This window comes from Amblyomma mixtum, chromosome 3 (assembly GCF_055824585.1).
Source record: "Amblyomma mixtum isolate Tamu chromosome 3, ASM5582458v1, whole genome shotgun sequence".
Taxonomy (NCBI): domain Eukaryota; kingdom Metazoa; phylum Arthropoda; class Arachnida; order Ixodida; family Ixodidae; genus Amblyomma; species Amblyomma mixtum.
This window is the reverse complement of record NC_143014.1, coordinates 258,677,234-258,704,109: the sequence shown is the minus strand read 5'-3', so window position 1 is coordinate 258,704,109 and position 26,876 is coordinate 258,677,234. Positions and strand designations below refer to the sequence as shown.

At 50.0% G+C, this 26,876-nt stretch overlaps 2 protein-coding genes across 3 annotated transcripts in view; one reads left to right on the top strand and one right to left on the bottom strand.

Annotated features, from left to right (window-relative positions):
* Window positions 1-7,347, top strand: part of LOC149354532 (uncharacterized) — a 14,944-nt gene extending 7,597 nt beyond the window's left edge. The window contains exons 2-4 of one of the 2 annotated variants that reach the window (XM_089583363.1): window positions 1,242-1,409; window positions 5,134-5,186; window positions 6,937-7,347. In XM_089583363.1, the coding sequence (XP_089439489.1) occupies window positions 1,242-1,409; window positions 5,134-5,186; window positions 6,937-7,029 (314 nt within the window). In that variant the 3' untranslated portion in view covers window positions 7,030-7,347. Of the gene's footprint in view, window positions 1-1,139; window positions 1,410-5,133; window positions 5,187-6,936 lie in introns of both variants that reach the window. The other variant, XM_089583362.1, reaches the window with a different exon arrangement.
* LOC149354531 (uncharacterized) lies at window positions 7,156-26,876 on the bottom strand. Its single transcript, XM_089583364.1, has 4 exons — window positions 26,755-26,876; window positions 20,221-20,490; window positions 16,874-16,926; window positions 7,156-9,942 (listed from the first exon to the last, which is right to left on the bottom strand). Exons 1-4 carry the CDS (start codon window positions 26,768-26,770, stop codon window positions 9,850-9,852), a joined length of 432 nt encoding a protein of 143 aa, XP_089439490.1. The 5' UTR covers window positions 26,771-26,876; the 3' UTR covers window positions 7,156-9,849.

Genomic DNA, 26,876 nt, shown 5'->3' with positions numbered 1-26,876 from the left:
GCCGTGCGCTGGAGCGTCTACATCCGCGTCCACTGACTGAAACGACGATACTCGGCCGCTGACCGCGGCGATCGTCGGCTGTGAAGGCATCCCAGGCAGTGCTCCTCTCGTTGAGAACTTCACGCTTGCACGATAGGCCATGTTTTTACCGCACGCTTGCTGACTTTGCATGCTGACTTCACTTTCCTGCTACTCTCTTTTTTCCTTGTTCTTTATATCTCCTCATCCCTTTCCCCCAGTGCGGGTAACAAACCGGTTTATTCCGGTTAACTCCCTAGCTTTCCTTCTCCTCCTCCTTGCCACAGCCCATGATCATGGATCAAATCCCGGCCACCCGGGTTCGAACCCGACCGCGGAGGCAGCGTTTCTATGGAGGCGAAACGCAAAAGGCGCGTGCGATGTCAATGCACGCTAAAGATCCCCAGGTGGTCGAAATTATTGCGGAGCCCTGCACTACGGCACCCCTTCTTCCCTTTCTTCTTTCACTCCCTCCTTTATCCCTTCCCTTCCGGCGCAGCTTCCTTTCGGTGAAGGTGAAATACAAACACACCCATGCATTCCTAGGCGGAAAATATTTATCCGCTGCAGCGTCCCTCATAGTGTCTGTGCTGCTTTGGGAACTTAAGTCCAAGATGCCAACCCACCATTCCTAACACTTATGCCACAGTTCACCTAGGCTATAACACTAGTTTCCAAGCTTGACCGAAGAAACACGCTCAATTTTCAATGGTTTTCTTTGACTCGAAATCCTCAGGTCATTCGTCGGCAAAGCGTGCAACGTCCCTAATGTATTTTATTCGTACACAAGTGTTTGGGAGGGGAACTAATAGAAAATAAAGGGCACTGTGGATGCCGCTAAATTGCCGATGATGGGTCCTTCATCTGTCTGTCGTAAAGGAGTATAGGCACCTAAATTTTGGGTCCGCTTTTTTTTTCTCTTCGTAATGAGGAGTAAGACATATTATACACGGATTACCACGTGGTAATCGTACAATTTATAATCGAATTTCTTTCCCGTGCTGTTAATGGGAGTGCCGTAACTCTGGTAGACGATTGAACAAACCTGCCGATATCATCATCATCACCGGCTCGCCGCACGAGCCGGCGTTCTAACCGCCTGAAATCCTTTGCACGCGCAGAGCGGCGTCCGCGCTCTTGCCTTTGGGCTGCGTCTCAGTCGTCCTCCGTCAGCCCGTCTCCACAAGCCGCCATGAGTTGCGTCCCGCCCGGCTTGGTTCCAGGTGCCCGACCCAGCCTCCGGGATGCCCCCGACTACCGAGCTCAGCGGGCTCAGCATGCCGATGCGAGACGCCCCGAGGTAAAGGAGTCGGAGGCTGGCGTTCAAGGGCGGCCCTTTGCCACCCGAAGACATGCCCGTCAGAATCCCGGGGCCGGCGCCTCCGCACCAGGTTCGTGAACAGAGCCGTGCTACTTGTTCGTTTGGTACAGTAGGATATAAGAAGCGCTTTTCTTCGCTCTTTACAGCACACGAGCTATGTGTATTCACTGCGGCGACTTGAGTAATATATTCACGTTCCAGTCAAACTGCTGTCGTGCACAGTTATGTAGTTTAGTTCATTCAGTTTTCTGGAAATAAAGAAAGGTAATGGTTGAACTCTCTTGAACTGAGTTTTCACGCACCGAAAGCAGAGCTCACAGCCCCGGTTTATATACCCCATATCCTGACGTCACAAGTGTGAATTGAATCACGTGACTTCTTACCCCCCTCTACTGACAACTTGAAAGGTCAAGTGGTGCAGCACCAAGGTGGACCACACATGGTAAGGCAGATGTGCAACCATTACTTATCTCAAGGTCGTTTCAATGTCATTCGCAGGCTCACGGCGAAATGTATGTTAGCTATCCTAGTGTAGCTTTCGCTACAGAACAAAAAAACTCACTGCAGGCTCTCCGCACGGCATAATCGGAAGCTCAGAGAACCGTGTGCCGGTCTCCGACTCATCAGAAAATCCAAAGCTGCGCTTCGTTCAGTTGCAGTGCATGTGTCCTACAAGGCTCTTTCAAGCGCTCAGAGAGGAACGAACCCTTCAGAAACTGCGAGCATCGGAAATGAGTGCTGGGGGGATGCGTGTGTGCCGCCGTCCGCAGAAAAGACACGCATGCTCGAGGGCATGACCTTGACTTTTCGCGCCGCTTAGCACTGGCAACTGGTCCGAGCCCAATAGGCACTTAAACTTTATCGGACGTCCGCAGGATGTCTCAAACATCTCTAGGACGCCCAAGCAGTTTCCGTGTCCATTGGGAGGCCATGCTCAGTGTGTTTGTGGCGGCTGGTCATCCACCTTGAAATTGTCTCGGTCCCACCGACCAAAGCTCAGTGACACGAATGTCAGTCCGAGCCACGCGCTCGTGCATTCGTGTTAAGTCTGCTCGCGGTGGTACGTACGAGCCGCCGCGGTGGCTCAGTGGCTATGGTGCTCGGCTGCTGGCCCGAAAGACGCGGGTTCAATCTCGGCCGCGGCGGCTGAATTTCTTTGGAGGAGAAATTCGAGGCCCGTGTACTGTGCGATGTCAGTGCACGTTAAAGAGCCCCAGGTGGTCGAAATTTCCGGAGCCCTCCACTACGGCGTCTCTCATAGCCTTAGTCGCTTTGGGACGTTAAACCCCATAAACCAACCAACATTCTCCTCCGACCTTGTGAGGCGATTTCTTTTCCCTACAGATCGCATCTTGGTGTTCACGGGGGGAAGCCACGACGCTTTTTGCCCGATAGCATGTGCCACAATCTGTGGAGCTGAAAAACTAGAGGCATTTACACCAGTTTAGTAAAACTGATTCACCGCACCGGAATATTAGCAGCAATTCTGAATAATCTTCGCATGGAGCAGATTTTTTCGGGTGACAATTCACCTTGGTGCTGAATTGCAGGGCACGTGTGTGGTCACGTGGCTGCTTGGCCGTCATGTACCTCGTGGACACTCAACGATCCTCATAATGATATCATGCCACGGCCGCTCGATCATGCGATAGTGCTTTCCCTTCTTGTTTTAGCTTGTAACCCTGATCGTCGAGAGCTTCACGCGCCTACAGGAACACATGAGCGCGCAGCTGCGCTCCATAGAGCGCCAGTGCAACCGGTGCGGCCACATAGCGAAGCAAACTGGCGCATGCGTAGTGGGGCATGGATGTGACCCTCGATGTCGTCTGCCTCGCTCGCTTGCGAGCTGAGGCGAGTGCCGTCGAGTTCTAAAGCACGTAGTCACTGGATAAGTATCCAGAGTACCCTGTTCCTTTTCCCCGCGCTGCTAGGCTTGGAAGAAATATGGCGGCCAATAACATCAAACACTATGCTTTGCAAGCAAATTCCGTAGAGCGGAGGGCTTCCAAAGCCTCTGGGCTTTCCTCTAAGGCCCGCATACATGCGCAAGGTGTTGCTACAGCGAGTTACAAAAATGGTTGTTTTCCGTTCGTTCTGAGTGTCCGTTCACTTTACTTCCGAAGTTAGCTGTGCCAAGTACGCAGAAGTTTATTTTGTCACTTATAGTAACGACGTTGTGGCGGATACGCAGGGCACACAGTGCGATTTCAGTGCTGAGAACGTCAGTCAGGACCAGCCATGAAGCTTCCAAATCCGGTGGCATGGAGAGGAGGTTAGCGGTGCTCTGAAAACTTATCTATAGCAGACGATGCGGGTCACCAGCTGGATGTTGCTCTGCGCATGCGCTACTTTGCTTCAATGTGCGGATTAACCGGCAGTCTGCGGAGCGCAGCCACGCGCTCGTGTGTTCACATTAAGAATATGCGGGCCTGTTCGTGCACATGTCGATACAAAACGACGTATATTAGAAAGGGTGAGAAAAAAATTATCGACGATTACGTTACTTCCTAATGCGAAATTTGAGCGCAGCAAATAAGCTGTTTCACCTTTTCGATAGTGAGTCAACCCCAGCTGCGGAGTTGGTTTCAGGGACAACGCCGCCGATGCCGACACAAACAATATGATACCCTCGCTTCCGCAGCGCTAAGAACCAGGTCTAGCCGTGGGAAGGTGGTCACGTATTCGTCGACGTGCCGGGGCCTACGTGAAATAACCGGCGCGTCGGCAGCTGAAGAGCACCCTATCCGCCCCACAAGAACAGGGGGGGGGGGGGGGACCCTTTCCTCCTCTTTCTGCATGGCGGCGACGGTGTTCTATGCAGTCACGTTATCTTGACTCTCTAGCGGCGTCAGCGGCATCCAGCGGTATCAGTCGGTCGCTGCTAGCGCTGGGGGGATGAAAGGGGGGCGGAGCTAGTTACGAGGCCGACGACAACGCCGACGACGACGCGAAACCCAGGAACGGACGCCAAAGAGCTGCGCTCTAAAACAAATAAGAATAATTGCGGGCGGACCTACATTGGTCAAACTGGCCGTTGGCTTAATATACGTTTGCAAGAGCACTTCTTGTCCTTGAAAATGCCACCTTCTTCCAGTCTTGCTGAACACTGTTCCCTATGTAGTGGTTGCAAGCCTTTGATTGATAAAACCACTCGTGTTTCGGCACCCAAATCAACTGACTAGATGTCTCAGAAGCGTATCATATCCGTAAGAATGAGCACTTTATGACTTTAGCTTACTTACACACGCACGCACGCACGCGCGCACACGCACACACACTCACACACACACACACATGAGCAAGGACCTAGCAGCCTATAACCATTCATTTAACTCCAGGAAACAAAGCACACAAAATACTGCCTGTGTGAATTGCTTTCTGATTTTCCTGATGTTGAATCAGATTTTCTGAAAAAATCTGATTAAGAATCCTGCATCCTGTACGATGCATCAAAAAGTTCAGGTTAGGTATATATTTAGAGCTTTTAATGCATGGTATGCGTTTGAAGTCCACATTCTACGATATCAGTGTCCATCGTCTCCAATGCATTAATAGCACCAAGTGTGAAATTGTATAACTATAGAAAAAAACATGCTGACAAGTACCCAGAGTGAATATGTGTAGAGCGTACTTTGTTAGCGCACACTGTGTATGTTGTTGCCATTGCCGCCAGTGATCTTCATAGTGTTCGGAACTTCAAAGCAATTTATACGTTTCTGCAGTATATATATAGCATATAGCCTATGTTAGCGTGACCACGGCTACAAGTTGGTAGTCTCTTCGGTCTCTTGCAGTTTCTCCATGGGCACGGCGGCCAAGAAGCGAAAGACCTCCGAGGCAGCTTTCGGTATGTTGTCTCTTGTTGTGCTTGACACCAAAAACATTGTGGTATTGATGGCCCTCTGTAATATGCCGGCCATTTTACGAAACGGGTAACGAAGTGAGCATATATCAACTCCACTGACTTAGCCCTCCGTTATTGTGAACTTTGTAGTCAACCGAAGCTGATGAAGCTAAGGCGTGCAAGCATGAATGCATTTAAAGTTCACAGAACACAACTGAAAACAACTTGATAACCATCAAAATCGAGCAGAACTTCCAATCGCTTATTACAGTAGTCTATTATTTGTACCTTCCGAGCCCTTCCTGTCACAGTCCCTGATGGGACTCACACTATCAAATAATAAAGATTTTAAAAAATTTCTTTCGCGCTTTTTGTCGCCAATGATGACACATTTTAATGGCAAGGGCACTTCGAACAAACAGCGCTGTGGCACCGTTCTCTTGGCCCATTCAATGTGGGAACAGACAGACATTTTCAAAGCAGTTCACCGCAGAGAAGAGAAGCACCAGGACAGGGGAAAGCTTGTACCTATCGGAGACCGATCGGTACCCGGTAGCACTGGGGTTCGAACTCCGCACCTCCCACAAACGAGGTGGATGGTGAAACGACTAGGCCAACGCGCTTATTCGACTGAGGGCTCACACCATAGGCGTACGCGAGGTGGGGAGCAGGGGGGGGGGGGGGTCAATGGCTTCCCTAATAGACAGGGAGAAGGAAGGCGCAAATTTCGCACCGTATTGTCCCCTGCTGCCCGGTAGTCGTGAACAGGCGGTACCGTAAACTTTGCCCCCCCCCCCCCCCTCCCCCTTATGGAGAGACCTTGCACGCCTATGGGTGACCCTCAAAATACGCGTACATTGAGTTAATACGAGATCAGCATGAGCAGTTTTCGCCACTGCCGTTCTTCTGCAATATTACTGCTATAGTATAAGCTCGTGGCCCACTTGATTGCAACCTCGAAGTCTGCAGACTTCGCGTATTCAAATTTGGCGCTCGTGTGCACATAGAATGGGAACACACTTTGTTTACTTTAGGCCTGGTGCAGTGAGAACGGTTGGAAAATAAATTGCTCCAACCTCTTCCAGCCTACCTTCATTTGTCACCACTGGAATGGATTGGATTATCTGCAAAAGAAAATTAAATGTGTCGCAGCGACTATGATGAAAGATGGTGCCACTGGCTCTGCGGTTGTAGAGTTACTGCGGTGACTCGATGCAGTTGCGGATATCGTAGCTCGCTACTTTTTTGTGTGTGTAACGAACAATGGTGCGTTTTTCCTGTTCGAAATAACAGTGGTATCGGGACGCGTTTCAGCTCTGAACGCAAACAGGGCCGCTTTATGTGCCTAATTCCGATCGTGTTCCGAGGCTGGACGGGGCCCTTGTATATATCACCAGAAACGACAGCGCAGGGTTGCTTACCAGCGATGGCACCCGCCAATGTTTTTGAAACCACGAAAGGATATCTAGCAGCAGTTGAAGAGTTCAATTATAAAGATTAGTCCGGGGTTCTTCGCTCAAGAACAGTAATTTTTCCTTACCGCTCAAGTGACCAGGCAAATTAAGTGCACGAGGGTCACTTTTTGTGGTTCCCTGAGGCGAACTACTATGGAGCGCCGCTACGTTGGCGTCTACGTCTCCCGCGGCAGCTTATCCTTCTACTGCAACTGAAGTTAAGGGCTCATGGCTCATGACCTAAGTGCCTATATCGAATGAAATAGAGCAATGATACATGTCTCTGTTCTTTTATGTAGGGAAAGGACCCCAGCCGCTTACCAGCGAAGAGCACTGGGAGGTTCAAGGCGACGCGTCACTTCAGTCACGTGTCAAAAGCGTGTCACGCTTAGTCCACCGGACTAAGCGTGCTGTCTCATCTCGTCAACCTTCTCATCGGAAGAGCTTTCCAGGCAATCCGCGACAAGTTCTTTCATTGCACGAATGTCTAGAATTTTCAGCATTATTTTATTCCTGGTTTTATTTTATTTTATTCCTGATGTGACGATCAAAGGCCATTTTCGCGTTGACTGCACTTGCCTTCAGCCTGCTTATCGCGTTTGCCAGGTCTCGGCGATGCGCCGTGACAGAATTACTGTATTGAGTTGAGATTTTGCTCGAAATGTGACTGTTTTGTTTCCAAATAAAGCTTGGAATTTTTATGACGAAAATTGTCTGTGTCGAATCATCGTCTTTTTTTCCCTTGCGACGAAGAGTTTCTTATGCGCGCCTTCTTCTGTGGGTACATGGACGTCACTGCCTCCGAGGAGCCGGGGCCTGAGGGGGAAAAAAAGCAAAACAAACTTCGCAGGAACATTTCCAACAATCTTGGACAAACGTTTTGAATATAAGGTACTAGTGCAGAAATATTGAATGTAATGGTGCATTCTTGCGATGTATGTAGCAAAATCTTCGTAATTGCAGTCTTTCCATCGCTCACGGGGACCGCTTTAATAGCAAACAAAATTCAAGCCTGGCGACGGGTGATCTGCGGATATATCGATTGTTATAGTGAAACCTTACAGAAATAATATATTTCAGAACACTTTCAAAAATTTTCAAAAATAGGATTTTTGAGAAAAGGAAATGGCGCAGTATCTGTCTCGCGTATCTCGGTGGACACCTGAACCGTGCCACATTCTACGGGTGTGAATCGGACTGGAAGTTTTTTTTTAATTCAGAAACTATTCATTCCATGCTTGCTTAGCCGATTAATTAATTTTTACCCGTGGCGTGCGCTTGAGCGCATATCGCGCGCTATAATTTAAAGTGAACAGTACGCTGCACATTTAATATCAATACTCCTGAAGAAAAATTGTCAGCCCCTTTGTTTGTTTTTTTTTCGCTTTTTGAGTTCCTGTCTCTTCTTCAAGCTACAAAGTGTTGAAACACTAACGGCGATGTAGAAATGTGATTTGCGGATCCATCGCAACAAAAATATTTATGGTGAGCATCATCACTGTTTCAAGTCTTTAGTGATGAATGCGCGCCTGTTCTCTTGACTCCCCCCACACACACACACATGCACACACAAAGACAGACATGCGTCGCTATTATTTCTGTGCGTTTTGATTCCTCCCTAACAGGGCTTACCCATATTCACCAAACGCCAACAGTCTTGCCTGTATGCGTGCGCAAGTTACCCGTGTCGCATACAGTGGCGGTCATAAGGGAGGGAGCTCAAAGTACCTCAAAGACCCCAAGCAAGGGGCATTACATGAGCTGTAGGCTGTACAGATATATCAACATAAAGCGAACATATTCTGTAAAATGCCAACATCAAGGTTCAAAATACAAATGAAACAGGCAAACAACTCAGAAAATCAAAATGCACAACGCTCAAATGCTTTCGAATACAAACGAAAAAAAAACAAGACGAGAATAAAAGACAGCAAGAAGAGCTGAACAGTGGGTAAGAATTCAATAACGGATTAGAGAACAGTAAAAACCGCTTAGTAAAGCAAAGTGCAATAGGTCAACGCTAGAGGGGAAAGATGCACGAAAACCTAAAATGTGTTTAAAGATTTAAGGTTATCTTTGAATGCAAGCGTGTCTTCTATTATTACAGCGGCATCGGGAAGGCCGTTCCAATCTTTTGCTGTACGGATAAAGAACGACTGCGCAAATATTTGTGTTTTTGGGCAAGAGCATGACACCTGTTGACTGTTTTAGTGACGAGCTGAAAACGGAGTGTTTTGTGACGTAGATGCTTAACGGAAATGATTAGCAGAGACGATGAAAAAGGGCTGAACTGGCTAGTTTTTGACGGTGCTTTAATAATGGCAAGCTGGATCTGTTCTTCAGGTCGGTTACACTTGTGTAGGATGAATAATCGGAGAGAACAAATCTAATGGCGTGATTTTGATAATTTCTATGCTTTCAGAAAGGTATTCCTCATGTGCGTTCCAAATGGCGTCTGCATATTATAATTTTGGGCGCATTAGTGTGGTGTAGGCTAGAAATTTTACATGTGCTGGGGCAAACTTCATTGAGCGTTGAAGATAGCCAAGGGATCGGCTGGATGCTGCAGTGATGTTGTTGATGTGCGTTGACCACGTAAGATCGTCAGACAGGTGTAATCCCAATATATTTGTATGCTTTAGTAGCATCTAAACGAGAACCGAAAGGCGCGGGTTCGATCCCGGCCGCGGCGGCTGAATTTCTTTGGAGGAGAAATTCGAGGCCCGTGTACTGTGCGATGTCAGTGCACGTAAAGAACCCCAGGTGGTCGAAATTACCGGAGCCCTCCACTACGGCGTCTCTCATAGCCTTAGTCGCTTTGGGACGTTAAACCCCATAAACCAACCAACACAGACAATTTTCGTCATAAAAATTCCAAGCTTTATTTGGAAACAAAACAAAGTCACATTTCGAGCAAAATCTCAACTCAATACAGTAATTCTGTCACGGCGCATCGCCGAGACCTCGCAAACGCGATAAGCAGGCTGAAGGCAAGTGCAGTCAGCGCGAAAATGGCCTTTTATCGTCACATCAGGAATAAAATAAAATAAAACCAGGAATAAAATAATGCTGAAAATTCTAAGCACATGACATGATTATATTGAAGAAAATTATCAGACATTCGTGCAATGAAAGAAGTTGTCGCGGATTGCCTGGAAAGCTCTTCCGATGAGAAGGTTGACGAGATGAGACAGCACGCTTAGTCCGGTGGACTAAGCGTGACACGCTTTTGACACGTGACTGAAGTGACGCGTCGCCTTGAACCTACCAGGGCTCTTCGCTGGTAAGCGGCTGGGGTCCTTTCCCTACATAAAAGAACAGAGACATGTATGATTGCTCTATTTCATTCGATATAGGCACTTAGGTCATGAGCCATGAGCCCTTAACTTCAGTTGCAGTAGAAGGATAGGCTGCCGCGGGAGACGTAGACGCCAACGTACCGGCGCTGGAACCACGAAAAGTGACCCTCGTGCACTTAATTTGCCTGGTCACTTGAGCGGTAAGGAAAAATTACTGTCCTTGACCGAAGAACCCCGGACTAATCTTTATAATTGAACTCTTCAACTGCTGCTAGATATCCTTTCGTGGTTTCAAAAACATTGGCGGGTGACATCGCTGGTAAGCAACCCTGCGCTGTCGTTTCTGGTGATATATACAAGGACCCCGTTCGGCCTCGGAACACGATCGGAATTAGGCACATAAAGCGGCCCTGTTTGCGTTCAGAGCTGAAACGCGTCCCGATACCACTGTTATTTCGAACAGGAAAAACGCACCATTGTTCGTTACACCCAAAAAAAAAAAAGCAGCGAGCTACGATATCCGCAACTGCACCGAGTCAACGCAGTAACTCTACAACGGCAGAGCCAGTGGCGCCATCTTTCATCATAGTCGCTGCGACACATTTAATTTTCTTTTGCAGATAATCCAATCCATTCCAGTGGTGACAAATGAAGGTAGGCTGGAAGAGGTTGGAGCAATTTATTTTCCAACCGTTCTCACTGCACCAGGCCTAAAGTAAACAAAGTGTGTTTGCATTCTATGTGCACACGAGCGCCAAATTTGAATACGCGAAGTCTGCAGACTTCGAGGTTGCATCCTAAGAAACCGCTTCCACGACTACCGGAGGAAGACTATAAGATCATCTACAGACCAACGGGTGGCGTAGACATCACGCGCTACACCGAGAAATCCATCAGGCAAGCTATCGCATCAGCGAGCGGCATTACCGCGACCGAGGCTGACAAAGACCAATCCAGAACGAACTGTACAAAGAATGTGTTCACCATATCGACGCCGGTGCAGGCAAACGCACTACGTTACGTCGCGGTCAAACAAATCAAGATGGAGGGCAAAGACATCATCATGACGTCGTACATCGCTCCTCCGGACAAGGCCTTGCAGGGCATCATCTACCGGGCTTACGATGGCGAAACGCAGCAAGAAATGATGACAGAACTTCGCAAAAGAAACCCTGAAATCGTCCAAGCACGAACCATGGGAAGAACATCAAAGTCCCTCCTGCTCCACTTCGACGCGAACGAATTGCCAGATAGCATCATATACCTGCTTCGGCATCCTGTATCCGGTCTACCCCTTCATTTCAAAAGTAGGGGCGCGCACGAACTGCAGAAGAGTCGGACACAGAAGAGACATATGTCCGGAGCCACCGCAACAACGGTGCCCGTACTGCGGCAACCAGCACCTCAAAGAAGAAATCTGCGACCCAGTCTGCATTGTCTGCGGAGAAGGGCACCGCACAGGCGATAACAGCTGCAAGAAAAGATTTCTACGACCCCACACTAAAACGTCGGAGCACCAGTCAAGATCAAAATCCCGGACCAGCGACGACTCAACATCCACCCAAAGGAAGGACCGCTCGAGCTCCTTCCCGCCCTTGGACAGCGGACGAAGCAGCAGCCGCAGTGGACGCAGCAGCAGCCGCAGCCGCAGTGGAGGTGACAGCGGCACCAGCAGCCGGACGCAGAGCCCCGGACCGAAACAGGTGAGCTGGGGCGGGACTGGCATCTCACGGAAAGGGGACGGAGCTGCAGTTATTACAGTCTAAACTCGATCAGGCACTCCACCACATTCAAATACTTACCGACCGCATCAAACACTTAGAACAGGAAAACAGTAAACTAAAAGCACCCACCAAATCTAAGGACCCTCCTCCAAAACTACTTGCAATGCAGGAAGTTACAGAAATGGAAACTACTGTGTCCGCAACAGTCGAAACCCCAGTAAGCGTAGTAAGCAAGGAAGAAACACCTCGCAAAAAACGAGCAGTAGCTGATGTTAGAAATCCCTCATTGGAGGATAGAGTCCCAAAACTCGAACAAAAAGTGGAAGAGCACAGTCAGAAACTCGATAACGTAACACAAACAGTTGATAATTTATCACAAAGACTCGAACAACACATACAGGATGTAAATCACAAGTTCGGGGTAATCGACACCATTTTACAAGAAATTCTACGTCGGCTTCCCCCGTCAGCTTAAGGGGCGCCAATCGATCTATCCCAGCAAAATGGCCAATCCTAAAACTATAACAATTCGGCAGTGGAACTGCAGATCTATGCGCAACAAAAAAGCAGATCTGCAGTTACATATTCAATCGCAATCCGAAAAACCTGACGTAATAGCGATCCAAGAAACCAGAATATCTCGACTAAAACTGCCAGGGTACCGGGCAGTTCTGCCATGTCACGTCACAGAACAACCTTTAACCACTACGATGGTACATAGAAACCTTACCGTGGTTAACCACGAAATTGAAAACGTAGAGCTCGACTATATATTAATCGAAATTTTACCCAGCAAAAGAAACTCCTCTTCTCTGTTCATACTGAACGCATACAGCCACCCCAGGGCGCAGGCTGGACCAGCGAAAGCCGCTATACTGAAAGCCCTACAAATTGCAGGCCAAAACCCAACCCTAATTGTGGGCGACTTCAGCGCTCAACACGTGCAATGGGGACACGCAACTATATCTAAGAAAGGCACGGCCCTAATTGATTTTATCTAGCAAAGAGGGCTAACCCAATACACGGATCCCATGCAACCTACCAGTATAGGCAACAGCGTGAGCAGGGACACGTGCTCGGACCTCACGATAGGTGACCATTATATCATAGCATCTAAAATCCCCATTGCCAATCTCAAACCGCAACCCAGAAAAAACAAGATCACCGACTGGGACAAACTTAGGACGATCCGCGAACAAAATCAGGAACCGATCACAGACCTAGAACAGTGGACACAAACCCTCCTATCAGATGTGGGAAAGGCCACTAAAGAACTAGTACATGACCTAGGCGTAAATGCGATTGACAGCCGACTTACACACATGTGGGAGGCGAGGCAAAGCCTAGAAAAAAGATGGCTTAAACAAAAATACAACACAAAGCTTAGAAACAAGACACTCACACTCACAGAAGAAATTCAACACCACTCCGCAGAAATCGCAAGGCAGCAATGGGACCATATCTGCGAAAATGTAAATGGCAATCTAGGCACGAGAGAGACGTGGAATCTTCTGCGGCATCTCCTTGATCCGGAATCAAACAAAGCTACGACTCAAAGGGAAATCACCAAAATTTTAAACATGGACCCAGTCACGGATCAAGCATTATCAACACGCTACAGCAGAAATACTTCTGCACAACCCGAGAGACGCAGTCACTACCAGATTACAAAGGACAACCTAACCCCCTCCTGGACACTGACATAACAATAGCGGAAATAAGAGCAGCCTTCCATAATATGTAGAAAACCAGCGAAAAAGACGCATTCACAAGGAGGAGAAGTACACAGGACAACGCTGTCCTGTGTACTTCTCCTCCTTGTGAATGCGTCTTTTTCGCTGGTTTTCTACATACCATGCACCAACTGGCCCAACAAGCTACGCTTCTTCAATACTAGCCTTCCATAAGATACGCACGACATCCGCCCCGGGAGAAGACGGCATTAACAATAAGACACTCAGAAACCTAGACGACGCTTCCATCACAGCCCTCACGGACTTTGCGAACGAGTGTTGGAGGGAGGGCAAACTCCCAGCGACTTGGAAACATACCATCGTTAAATTCATCCCAAAACCGGGCAAAAAGCTCGCGCTCGAAAACCTCAGACCTATTTCGCTTACATCTTGCATAGGAAAACTGATAGAGCACGTCATACTAGACAGACTCCAGTCTCACATGCACAAAGAGAATTTATATCCACACATTATGATTGGCTTTAGACCACAGTTATCAACACAGGACACGATGCTCAGACTAGCAAACGAAATCCTATCTCAGGAGCAAGAAAGGAGCACCAGGGCAATCCTAGCTCTAGATTTAACAAAAGCGTTTGATAACGTCAAACACAAAGCAATCCTAGAATCTCTTTCACCGTTGAATGTGGGCGAAAGAGCGTTTAACTACATCAAGGACTTTCTCTCCGATAGAACGGCTAAAATTCAAATTGGCGCAATCAAATCCGACACCTTCAGTTTAGGAGACAGAGGAACGCCGCAAAGATCGGTCCTCTCCCCCTTCTTATTCAATATAACCCTCATCAAAATGGCACACGCACTCGCAAAAATCCCAGACCTAGAACACTCTTTGTACGCGGACGATATCACCCTTTGGACCACCAAGGGGAGTATCGCCACGATACAAGATACGCTACAACAAGCGGCAGATGTAGTAGTAGAGGAGGCACAAGCCGCGGGACTCGCGTGTTCCCCCAAAAAAATCTGAAGTCCTCATCCTACACCCAAAGCGTCACAGGAAAAATAAAGTGCCTGAGATCAAAATCTACGCGGAAGGGGCAGCCATCCCAGAAGTGGAAACACTAAGAATCTTAGGAATGCTGATATAGTCAAACAAAAAAAAAACGATACGTTAATTAAGAAACTGAGAAACACTGTCAACCAAATCTCCTTCCTCATCAGACGCATCGCGAATAGGCGCGGAGGAGTTAAAGAAGCCGAGACCAGGAGACTAATACAAGCCTTCGTTCTTAGCAGAGTCAACTACACTACACCATACGTCACCCTCACAGTGAGAGAAAGAGACGACCTGGATTCTCTAATTAGACAGTCCTACAAAATTGCGCTCAACCTCCCTCGTCATACTCCAAATGAAAAACTATTACAGTTAGGAATTCATAACACCTTAGCGGAAATGATAGAAGTACACCTCACCGCACAATATGAAAGACTATCAGGCACTGAAACGGGAAGTTTCATCCTAAAGAAAGCAGGAATACGATATGAAGGAATCCGTACACACACCTTGCCAATTCCAAGACACGTGCACGAACACTTAACAGTCCCTCTTCTGCCCAAAAACATGCATCCACAATACGATACGGACAGACGAAAGGCTAGGGCACAAAAACTTCACGAAAGATTTTCAGTTCAGAAAGACACGGCGCACGTGGACGTGACAGAACATGCGGACAGAGACGCCTTTTCTCTGGCAGTTGTCGATCATCGAGGTTCTCCCCTTGCATCGGCGACAATAGATAAAACAAAATTTCCGGAGGAGGCCGAAGAAGCTGCGATAGCTTTAGCCATTACCTCCACCACTGCCAAATACATCTTAAGTGACTCCAAAACAGCAATTCGAAATTTTGCAAAAGGAAGGGCCCACTCAGCAGCCATCAAAATCTTACAAAAAATCTCCAATACCCGCCAGATAACATTGATCTGGGTTCCCGCCCATTCGGACCATCCTGGAAACGAGGCGGCGCACCAATTTGCCTGAGGATTCGTGGTTAACCGGGAGGTGCGCTACCCCGAGCTCAGGTCGGCCAAGGAGCGAATGACAACCTACAATGAAATTACTACCCACTTCAAGAAAGAGAGACAGATCTTCCCAGAACCACATAAATCCCTGAGTAAAACACAACAAGTCAGTTGGCGGCAGCTCCAAACAGACACTTTCTTTAATCCGTACATGTACTCCATATGGTTCCCGGAGCAGTACAGCCCCGTCTGTTCTCTCTGTGGGCACCAAAAGGCAGACACACCGCACATCCTATACTCATGTACTCAAGACAAGCCATAGCACAGTCTGCAGCTCTCTACCCAATCTCAGAGGAAGGCCGCGCTGCTCAGCTCGGACCCGGAGGTTTAACTTCGAGTCACAGAGCGAGCCGAAGAGGTCGCCGAACGACATCGTCGGTCGGCCACCTGGCGTCCGGCCTAGAAGAGGAGCCCACCGCGGGGAGGGGAACATCACCCCAATCCGCGCCTAAGACCTCGTCTTTAATAAAGTTTACCTCCTCCACCGAGGTTCCAATCAAGTGGGCCACGAGCTTATACTATAGCAGTAATATTGCAGAAGAACGGCAGTGGCGAAACTGCTCATGCTGATCTCGTATTAACTCAGTGTACGCGTATTTTGAGTGTCACCCATAGGCGTGCAAGGTCTCTCCATAAGGGGGAGGGGTAGGGGTGGGGGGGCAAAGTTTACGGTACCACCTGTTCACGACCACCGGGCAGCAGGGGACAATACCGTGCGAAATTTGCGCCTTCCTTCTCCATGTCTATTAGGGAAGCCATTGACCCCCCCCCTTTCCCCACCTCGCGTACGCCTATGGTGTGAGCCCTCAGTCGAATAAGCGCGTTGGCCTAGTCGTTTCACCATCCACCTCGTTTGTGGGAGGTGCGGAGTTCGAACCCCAGTGCTACCGGGTACCGATCGGTCTCCGATAGGTACAAGCTTTCCCCTGTCCTGGTGCTTCTCTTCTCTGCGGTGAACTGCTTTGAAAATGTCTGTCTGTTCCCACATTGAATGGGCCAAGAGAACGGTGCCACAGCGCTGTTTGTTCGAAGTGCCCTTGCCATTAAAATGTGTCATCATTGGCGACAAAAAGCGCGAAAGAAATTTTTTAAAATCTTTTTTATTATTTGATAGTGTGAGTCCCATCAGGGACTGTGACAGGAAGGGCTCGGAAGGTACAAATAATAGACTACTGTAATAAGCGATTGGAAGTTCTGCTCGATTTTGATGGTTATCAAGTTGTTTTCAGTTGTGTTCTGTGAACTTTAAATGCATTCATGCTTGCACGCCTTAGCTTCATCAGCTTCGGTTGACTACAAAGTTAACAATAACGGAGGGCTAAGTCAGTGGAGTTGATATATGCTCACTTCGTTACCCGTTTCGTAAAATGGCCGGCATATTACACAGGGCCATCAATACCACAATGTTTTTGGTGTCAAGCACAACAAGAGACAACATACCGAAAGCTGCCTCGGAGGTCTTTCGCTTCTTGGCCGCCGTGCCCATGGAGGAACTGCAAGAGACCGAAGAGACTACCAACTTGTAGCCGTGGTCACGCTAACATAGACTATATGCTATATATATACTGCAGAAACGTATAAATTGCTTTGAAGTTCCGAACACTATGAAGATCACTGGCGGCAATGGCAACAACATACACAGTGTGCGCTAACAAAGTACGCTACGCACACATTCACTCTGGGTACTTGTCAGCATGTTTTTTTCTATAGTTATACAATTTCACACTTGGTGCTATTAATGCATTGGAGACGATGGACACTGAAATCGTAGAATGTGGACTTCAAACGCATACCATGCATTAAAAGCTCTAAATATATACCTAACCTGAACTTTTTGATGCATCGTACAGGATGCAGGATTCTTAATCAGATTTTTTCAGAAAATCTGATTCAACATCAGGAAAATCAGAAAGCAATTCACACAGGCAGTATTTTGTGTGCTTTGTTTCCTGGAGTTAAATGAATGGTTATAGGCTGCTAGGTCCTTGCTCGTGTGTGTGTGTGTGTGTGTGTGTGTGTGTGTGTGTGTGTGTGTGTGTGTGTGTGTGTGTGTGTGTGTGTGTGTGTGTGTGTGTGCGTGCGTGTGTGTGCGCGCGCGTGCGTGCGTGCGTGCGTGTGTGTGTAAGTAAGCTAAAGTCATAAAGTGCTCATTCTTACGGATATGATACGCTTCTGAGACATCTAGTCAGTTGATTTGGGTGCCGAAACACGAGTGTGGTTTTATCAATCAAAGGCTTGCAACCACTACATTTGGAACAGTGTTCAGCAAGACTGGAAGAAGGTGGCATTTTCAAGGACAAGAAGTGCTCTTGCAAACGTATATTGAGCCAACGGCCAGTTTGACCAATGTAGGTCCGCCCGCAATTATTCTTATTTGTTTTTCTCACCCTTTCTAATATACGTCGTTTTGTATCGACATGTGCACGAACAGGCCCGCATATTCTTAATGTGAACACACGAGCGCGTGGCTGCGCTCCGCAGACTGCCGGTAAATCCGCACATTGAAGCAAAGTAGCGCATGCGCAGAGCAACATCCAGCTGGTGACCCGCATCGTCTGCTATAGATAAGTTTTCAGAGCACCGCTAACCTCCTCTCCATGCCACCGGATTTGGAAGCTTCATGGCTGGTCCTGACTGACGTTCTCAGCACTGAAATCGCACTGTGTGCCCTGCGTATCCGCCACAACGTCGTTACTATAAGTGACAAAATAAACTTCTGCGTACTTGGCACAGCTAACTTCGGAAGTAAAGTGAACGGACACTCAGAACGAACGGAAAACAACCATTTTTGTAACTCGCTGTAGCAACACCTTGCGCATGTATGCGGGCCTTAGAGGAAAGCCCAGAGGCTTTGGAAGCCCTCCGCTCTACGGAATTTGCTTGCAAAGCATAGTGTTTGATGTTATTGGCCGCCATATTTCTTCCAAGCCTAGCAGCGCGGGGAAAAGGAACAGGGTACTCTGGATACTTATCCAGTGACTACGTGCTTTAGAACTCGACGGCACTCGCCTCAGCTCGCAAGCGAGCGAGGCAGACGACATCGAGGGTCACATCCATGCCCCACTACGCATGCGCCAGTTTGCTTCGCTATGTGGCCGCACCGGTTGCACTGGCGCTCTATGGAGCGCAGCTGCGCGCTCATGTGTTCCTGTAGGCGCGTGAAGCTCTCGACGATCAGGGTTACAAGCTAAAACAAGAAGGGAAAGCACTATCGCATGATCGAGCGGCCGTGGCATGATATCATTGTGAGGATCGTTGAGTGTCCACGAGGTACATGACGGCCAAGCAGCCACGTGACCACACAAGTGCCCTGCAATTCAGCACCAAGGTGAATTGTCACCCGAAAAAATCTGCTCCATGCGAAGATTATTCAGAATTGCTGCTAATATTCCGGTGCGGTGAATCAGTTTTACTAAACTGGTGTAAATGCCTCTAGTTTTTCAGTTCCACAGATTGTGGCACATGCTATCGGGCAAAAAGCGTCGTGGCTTCCCCCCGTGAACACCAAGATGCGATCTGTAGGGAAAAGAAATCGCCTCACAAGGTCGGAGGAGAATGTTGGTTGGTTTATGGGGTTTAGCGTCCCAAAGCGACTAAGGCTATGAGAGACGCCGTAGTGGAGGGCTCCGGAAATTTCGACCACCTGGGGTTCTTTAACGTGCACTGACATCGCACAGTACACGGGCCTCGAATTTCTCTTCCAAAGAAATTCAGCCGCCGCGGCCGAGATTGAACCCGCGTCTTTCGGGCCAGCAGCCGAGCACCATAGCCACTGAGCCACCGCGGCGGCTCGTACGTACCACCGCGAGCAGACTTAACACGAATGCACGAGCGCGTGGCTCGGACTGACATTTGTGTCACTGAGCTTTGGTCGGTGGGACCGAGACAATTTCAAGGTGGATGACCAGCCGCCACAAACACACTGAGCATGGCCTCCCAATGGACACGGAAACTGCTTGGGCGTCCTAGAGATGTTTGAGACATCCTGCGGACGTCCGATAAAGTTTAAGTGCCTATTGGGCTCGGACCAGTTGCCAGTGCTAAGCGGCGCGAAAAGTCAAGGTCATGCCCTCGAGCATGCGTGTCTTTTCTGCGGACGGCGGCACACACGCATCCCCCCAGCACTCATTTCCGATGCTCGCAGTTTCTGAAGGGTTCGTTCCTCTCTGAGCGCTTGAAAGAGCCTTGTAGGACACATGCACTGCAACTGAACGAAGCGCAGCTTTGGATTTTCTGATGAGTCGGAGACCGGCACACGGTTCTCTGAGCTTCCGATTATGCCGTGCGGAGAGCCTGCAGTGAGTTTTTTTGTTCTGTAGCGAAAGCTACACTAGGATAGCTAACATACATTTCGCCGTGAGCCTGCGAATGACATTGAAACGACCTTGAGATAAGTAATGGTTGCATATCTGCCTTACCATGTGTGGTCCACCTTGGTGCTGCACCACTTGACCTTTCAAGTTGTCAGTAGAGGGGGGTAAGAAGTCACGTGATTCAATTCACAGTTGTGACGTCAGGATATGGGGTATATAAACCGGGGCTGTGAGCTCTGCTTTCGGTGCGTGAAAACTCAGTTCAAGAGAGTTCAACCATTACCTTTTTTTATTTCCAGAAAACTGAATGAACTAAACTACATAACTGTGCACGACAGCAGTTTGACTGGAACGTGAATATATTACTCAAGTCGCCGCAGTGAATACACATAGCTCGTGTGCTGTAAAGAGCGAAGAAAAGCGCTTCTTATATCCTACTGTACCAAAACAAGTAGCACGGCTCTGTTCACGAACCTGGTGCGGAGGCGCCGGCCCCGGGATTCTGACGGGCATGTGTTCGGGTGGCAAAGGGCCGCCCTTGAACGCCAGCCTCCGACTCCTTTACCTCGGGGCGTCTCGCATCGGCATGCTGAGCCCGCTGAGCTCGGTAGTCGGGGGCATCCCGGAGGCTGGGTTGGGCACCTGGAACCAAGCCGGGCGGGACGCAACTCATGGCGGCTTGTGGAGACGGGCTGACGGAGGACGACTGAGACGCAGCCCAAAGGCAAGAGCGCGGACGCCGCTCTGCGCGTGCAAAGGATTTCAGGCGGTTAGAACGCCGGCTCGTGCGGCGAGCCGGTTATGATGATGATAGTGATGATGATGATAGCGGCAGGTTTGTTTAATAGTCTACCAGAGTTACGGCAGTGCCATTAACAGCACGGGAAAGAAATTCGATTATAGATTTGTCGTGTCCGGTCGCTGTGTTGAATGCAGCGAAAGACGCACACGGTACTTTAAGACTTCGTTTATTTAAAGCCGATGAGGGTGCGACCAGCGTCGACCGAGGCAGGAGCCGAACTGGCCGCCCGAAGAAAGGAGGGAGCGGAGAAGCGTCCACGGGAGGGAGTGGCTTCCCAAAACAGGAGGAGGATGCGGGGGCGCACCATGGGGGGGCATCTGGCGACAGCGTGCGACGAGGGGCAAGTGGTCGTTACGAGGAGGATGCGAGTGGTCGTTAGGAGGAGGATGCGAGTGGTCGTTAGGAGGAGGATGCGGGGGCGCACACACACAAAAGCAATAAGGGGACACAACACTTCCTTCCCCCTTAGAAAGTTGCCTGGTATCGTGCAGGGGGTCGGCGCTCACGCGTGGAGGCGCGCTGGCTTTGTGCGCTCGGGGGAGAAACACTTGTAGGCTGGCTGTTGTTCGCTGTGTCTCCTAGGTCTGTCCTGGGCGAAGTCTCTTCTTCCGGGAAGAGGTGCCAGGCTATGTGGGAAGATGGTGCACGTGTTCTCTCCGCTGGCGGACAGCTCTCAGACGGCGTCGTAAATCTACGCAGCTGGTTGAGATGTCGGCGTGCTACTGTGCCATGTATGTTGACGAGCCAAGAGCGCAGGCCTATGCGTCTGACAATTGTAGCTTCCTCCCAGCGTGGCTTTTTCAGAAACTGTCGGGCGAGGACGCGCTGCCCCTCATTAAGCGTGCCGCAGCGCGGAATTGCTTTTTCTTCCCGGAACGTCTCTGCCTTTGGCTCGGGGAGGATGGCTGTGAGCTGGGTTCGCATTTCACGCTCGAACATCATTTTCGAGGGGGTCTCGCCTGTTGTGCTCTGAACCGTCGTGTGCTGCTTGAAGAGAAAGCGCGCAAGGCGGCGCTGCAGCGAGCCTGTCTGATCTCTTTCAAGGGCGCGTTTTAGCTCGGCTACGTAGCGCTCGGCTTGTCCGTTTGTCGCTGGGTGGTAGGGGGCCGATGTAACTGATGAGATCCCGTTGTCGCGATAAAACTTGAGGATCTCCGCAGACACAAACGGTGTTCCGTTGTCCGACACTACCTTGCGCGGCAGGCCGAACGTTGCAAATAGTGATCGGAGGTTGTCAATGACTGCTGCCGAAGTCGTCTGTCCCATTTGCCTTATCTCAAGCCACTTTGTGTAGGCATCTGCGACCACAAGGAAAGTGCAGCCCTCAATTGGTCCTGCAAAATCAATGTGCAGTGTGTGCCATGGTGTGTCTGGCTTTTCCCATTCTGGGACAGGAGCTTTCGGCGGGGCGCTCCGGCTGCTCTGGCAAGGCTTGCATTCTCGCACCACTGTTTCGATGTCGTTGTCAATGCCAGGCCACCACATGTAGCTTCTGGCACACTTTTTTATTGCAACGATGCCCCGATGTCCGGCGTGGATGAGAGACATAGCTTGTGCGCGTAGTTCTCTCGGCATCACAACTCGGGACCCAAATATGATGCAGCCGCGATGGGTGCTCAACTCTGTAGCTCGCCTGCGGTAAGCGTCGAAGTTGTCCCCTTTGAGTTTATGCACGTTGCCTTGTTGAACAGCTGTGTAAACTAGCCGGAGAGCTGCGCACTTCTGCGTAGATGCTGCAACTGTGCCTGCTGTAAGCGGAGGTTCTGGCAGTGCTTCGAACATCAGAACGTCTCCTGGTGGAAATGGTTCGTCAACAGTTGCGTCTAGTGGCAGACGGCTTAGCGCATCGGCGTTTTGATGTTTACTCCCATTGCGGTAGACCAGAGCGTAGTCGTACGCTGAGAGTTTGATGCACCAACGTGTCATTCGCGGAGACAAAGTTGGTGGCATAGGCCTTTGTGGTCCCAGAATGCCCAATAGCGGTCGGTGATCGGTTATAAAGGTCACCTTCCGGCCGGCAATGTACTGGTGAAAATGTGTCGCCGCGTAGACGATGGCTAGCCCTTCTTTGTCAAGTTGCGCGTAGTTGCGTTCTGCTTGCGACAACGTACGTGAGGCGAAGGCGATGGGAGCTTCCCTTCCTTGCTCGTCAGTTTGCGATAGAACCGCGCCGACTCCGTACGGTGATGCGTCGCAAGCCAAAAGCAGAGGCTTCCTTTCGTCGTAGTGGCGGAGGACTGTACATCTTCGAATCAGGTCTTTCAGGGCATCGAATGACTGCTGATGGCGTGGCGACCATGTCCATGTCACATCTTTCCGAAGGAGTTGGTATAAGTCGTTGGCCACGGTAGCTCTTTGTTCCAAGAACCGGTCGTAGAACGTCAAGAGTCCGAGAAAAGCCTGTAGCTCCTGCTTGTTTGTTGGAGCTCGTGCTTCTGTGATCGCTCGCACTTTGTCCTCGGTAGGGTGAATGCCTTCCGCATCAATTCGGTGTCCCAGAAATTGCACCTCTGGCACCGCAAAACAGCACTTCGATTTGCTTATGCACAAATTAGCGTTTGCTAGCCTTTCGAGAACGAGCTCTAGGCGCACTGCATGCTCTTCAGTGGAAGTGCCACTGATGATGACATCGTCAAGGTAGACACAAACTCCTGGGATGCCCTGAAGCACTGTCTCCATGAATTTTTGAAATATGGCCGGGGCTGCAGCTACGCCAAAAGGCAGTCGCTTGACTTTGTACAAGCCTTTCAGTGTGTTAATTGCCAATAATTCAGCAGTTGACTCGCTCACCTTCAGCTGCTGATACGCCTGGGTGAGGTCCAATGTGCTGAAGACTCTTGCGCCACGTAGTACACTGAATACTTCTTCAGGTGTCGGTAGCGGGTAAGAGGACGCTTTAGTCGCAAGATTGACGGTGCTCCGGTAGTCTCCGCAGAGGCGTATGGTTCCGTTCTTCTTGCGAACTACGACAAGTGGTGTGGCCCATTCTGAATGCTGCGTCGGCTCGATGACACCTTGCTGCTCCAGTTTGTCCAACTCTTTTTCAACTGAATCTCGGAGAGCAAACGGCACCGGCCTGGCCTTCAGAAATTTGGGTTGCGCGTTGTCCAACAACTCCAGTGTGACCGGGGGCCCTTCGTTTCCTGGAATCTCTTCCGAGAATACTCTTTCGTATTTCTCTTGCAGTTGCTCAACCATGTTCTGGCTCGGCGTCTGGTGTATGCCGCATATCATCACGCCTAGTGGAGAAAACCAGTTTCTCCCTAGAAGGCTTGATCCTGTGCCCTTCACAACAAGCAGAGGTAGCGTATGGGTCTGGCCGTTGTAGTTAACCTGCACGTTGGCAGAGCCCAATAGTGGCAGATTCTGTCCTGACCACGTTCGCAGGTGCGTGTCGTCTTGTTGCAGGGCGGGTGCGTCAGATGGCCATGAAGTTCGGAACGTGTCCTCACTGATCAGAGTACAGGCTGCGCCGGAGTCCACCTCGAACTTAATCAGCTGGTGATGTACGCTTACTTCTGTAAAAATCTTCGGTCGCGTGCCGAGATTCATGGTGTTCAGGTCGTACAACACAGATGGTGTTGCTGATGTTGCTCCATGGAGATCAGATAGCGGCGTATTCTCTGAGGCGTTGACGCTGTGATTATGCTGGGAAGGTGACTTTATCTTGGCAAGTCTCCGTTTCGTAATGCATGCTCTTTCGATATGCCCTCGCTTGTGGCAAAAATTACACGTGGCTGACTGGAATCGACATCCCTGGGGGTTGTGTTGGTCGTCACACCGCCAGCAGCGTTGTGCCTTTTTGACCGATTTTACAACAACAGAAGGCTTGCGCACCTGGTTGCTTGTCTGGTGTACCGGCTCGGTGTTCCGGCGAATCCCTCTCTGCTGGTGACCGGCGCTCTCCGCTCGAACGGCGATGTCGTAAGCTTTGCTGAATGTGAGGTCCTTCTCAGCGAACAGGCGCTGCTGCAGTGACTCGTCACTCAGTCCGCACACAAATCTGTCGCGTAACATCACGTCCAAGGGAAGCATGGTGGTGTTAGCAGAAGAAGCTGCGTCTCCCTCCTGCCCGGTAGCTGTTGTCGACAGCGTTCCAAAATTGCAGTCGGCAGCGAGCTGCTTGAGCGCGGCTACGTAGGCGCTCACAGTTTCTCCTCCCAGTTGATCTCGTCGTTGGAAGCGAGCCCGGCTGTAGACCTCGGATGGCCTTGGGTCGTAGTGCTTTTGCAGCGCTTTTACGATGTCGTCGTAAGACACTGCCGCTGGTGTGCTTGGCTGAATAAGGGCGCAGACAGTATCGTAGGTCTGCTCCCCGCACAGCGTCAGCAGGTTGGCCCTCTTCAAGGCAGGGTCTGTGATGTTGTTAGCTTCAAAGTAGAACTGAAGACGTCCAACCCACGATGACCACGATGAGCCGTTGAATTCTGGTATCTGATTGGGAAACCCTCGCGTAGCCATGGCTTGTCAATAGCGTTGCGTAGCGCGGGTCGAATCCACTTTCTCGTCGCCACTGTCGTGTCCGGTCGCTGTGTTGAATGCAGCGAAAGACGCACACGGTACTTTAAGACTTCGTTTATTTAAAGCCGATGAGGGTGCGACCAGCGTCGACCGAGGCAGGAGCCGAACTGGCCGCCCGAAGAAAGGAGGGAGCGGAGAAGCGTCCACGGGAGGGAGTGGCTTCCCAAAACAGGAGGAGGATGCGGGGGCGCACCATGGGGGGGCATCTGGCGACAGCGTGCGACGAGGGGCAAGTGGTCGTTAGGAGGAGGATGCGAGTGGTCGTTAGGAGGAGGATGCGAGTGGTCGTTAGGAGGAGGATGCGGGGGCGCACACACACAAGAGCAATAAGGGGACACAACAAGATTATACGATTACCACGTGGTAATCCGTGTATAATATGTCTTACCCCTCATTACGAAGAGAAAAAAAACGCGGATCCAAAAGTTAGGTGCATATACTCCTTTAAGACACACAGATGAAGGACCCATCATCGGCAATTTAGCGGCATCCACAGTGCCCTTTCTTTTCTATTCGTTCCCCTCCCAAACACTTGTGTACGAAGAAAATACATTAGGGACATTGCACGCTTTGCCGACGAATGAACTGAGGATTTCGAGCCAAAAGAAAACCATTGAAAATTGAGCGTGTTTCTTCGGTCAAGCTTGGAAACTAGTGTTATATCCTAGGTGAACTGTGGCATAAGTGTTAGGAATGGTGGGTTGGCATCTTGGACTTAAGTTCCCAAAGCAGCACAGACACTATGAGGGACGCTGCAGCGGAGGGCTGCGGATAAATATTTTCCGCCTAGGAATGCATGGGTGTGTCTGTATTTCACCTTCACCGAAAGGAAGCTGCGCCGTAAGGGAAGGGATAAAGGAGGGAGTGAAAGAAGAAAGAGAAGAAGGGGTGCCGTAGTGCAGGGCTCCGCAATAATTTCGACCACCTGGGGATCTTTAGCGTGCACTGACATCGCACGCGCCTATTGCGTTTCGCCTCCATAGAAACGCTGCCGCCGCGGTCGGGTTCGAACCCAGGTGACCGGGATTTTATCCGCAATCATGGGCTGTGGCAAAGAAAGGAGAAGGTAAGGTAGAGAGTTAACCGCAAGAAACCGGCTTGCTGCCCTGCACTGGGGAAAGGGATGAGGAGATATAAAGGTGAAGGAAAAAAGAGAGTAGCAGGAAAGTGAAGTCAGCATGCAAAGTCAGCAAGCGTGCGGTAAAAACACGGCCTAGCGTGCAAGCGTGAAGTCCTCAAGAAGAGGAGCACTGCCTGGGATGCCTTCACAGCCGACGATCGCCGCGGTCAGCGGCCGAGTATCGTCATTTCAGTCAGTGGACGCGGATGTAGACGCTCCAGCGCACGGCAGGGAGACTGCCTTTCGGCACTGCATGCAGGACATTCACAAAGAATGTGGGCTAAAGTCTCTTCGCACCTGCAGGTGGCACATGAAGGGCTATTAGCTATATCGATTACAAAGGAGCAATGGTTGGTGAAAGCTACGCCAAGCCACAGGCGACCCAGCAAAATTGCTTCACGTCGCGGTAGGCCAGGTAGAAGCCCGAGCTTCAGGTCGCGGCTCAGGGATTTTAAATGTGCGTTCGAAGATTGGCCGGAATTGGACGCGGCAGAAGTGATCTCCCGCGCAAGTGCGCGAAGTCTGCCCGCTCTTGTTTTCATTCGGCCGACAGCCTTTTGCTTACCTTGCTTCTTGTCCATTCCTCCAGTCTGCCGCCAAGGACCCAAGTCGTGGCATTCCTTGTGAAGCCAACATGCGCCCCAAGCGAAGACAATATGGCGTCGCTTTTCTTCTTCGTCGTCGTTG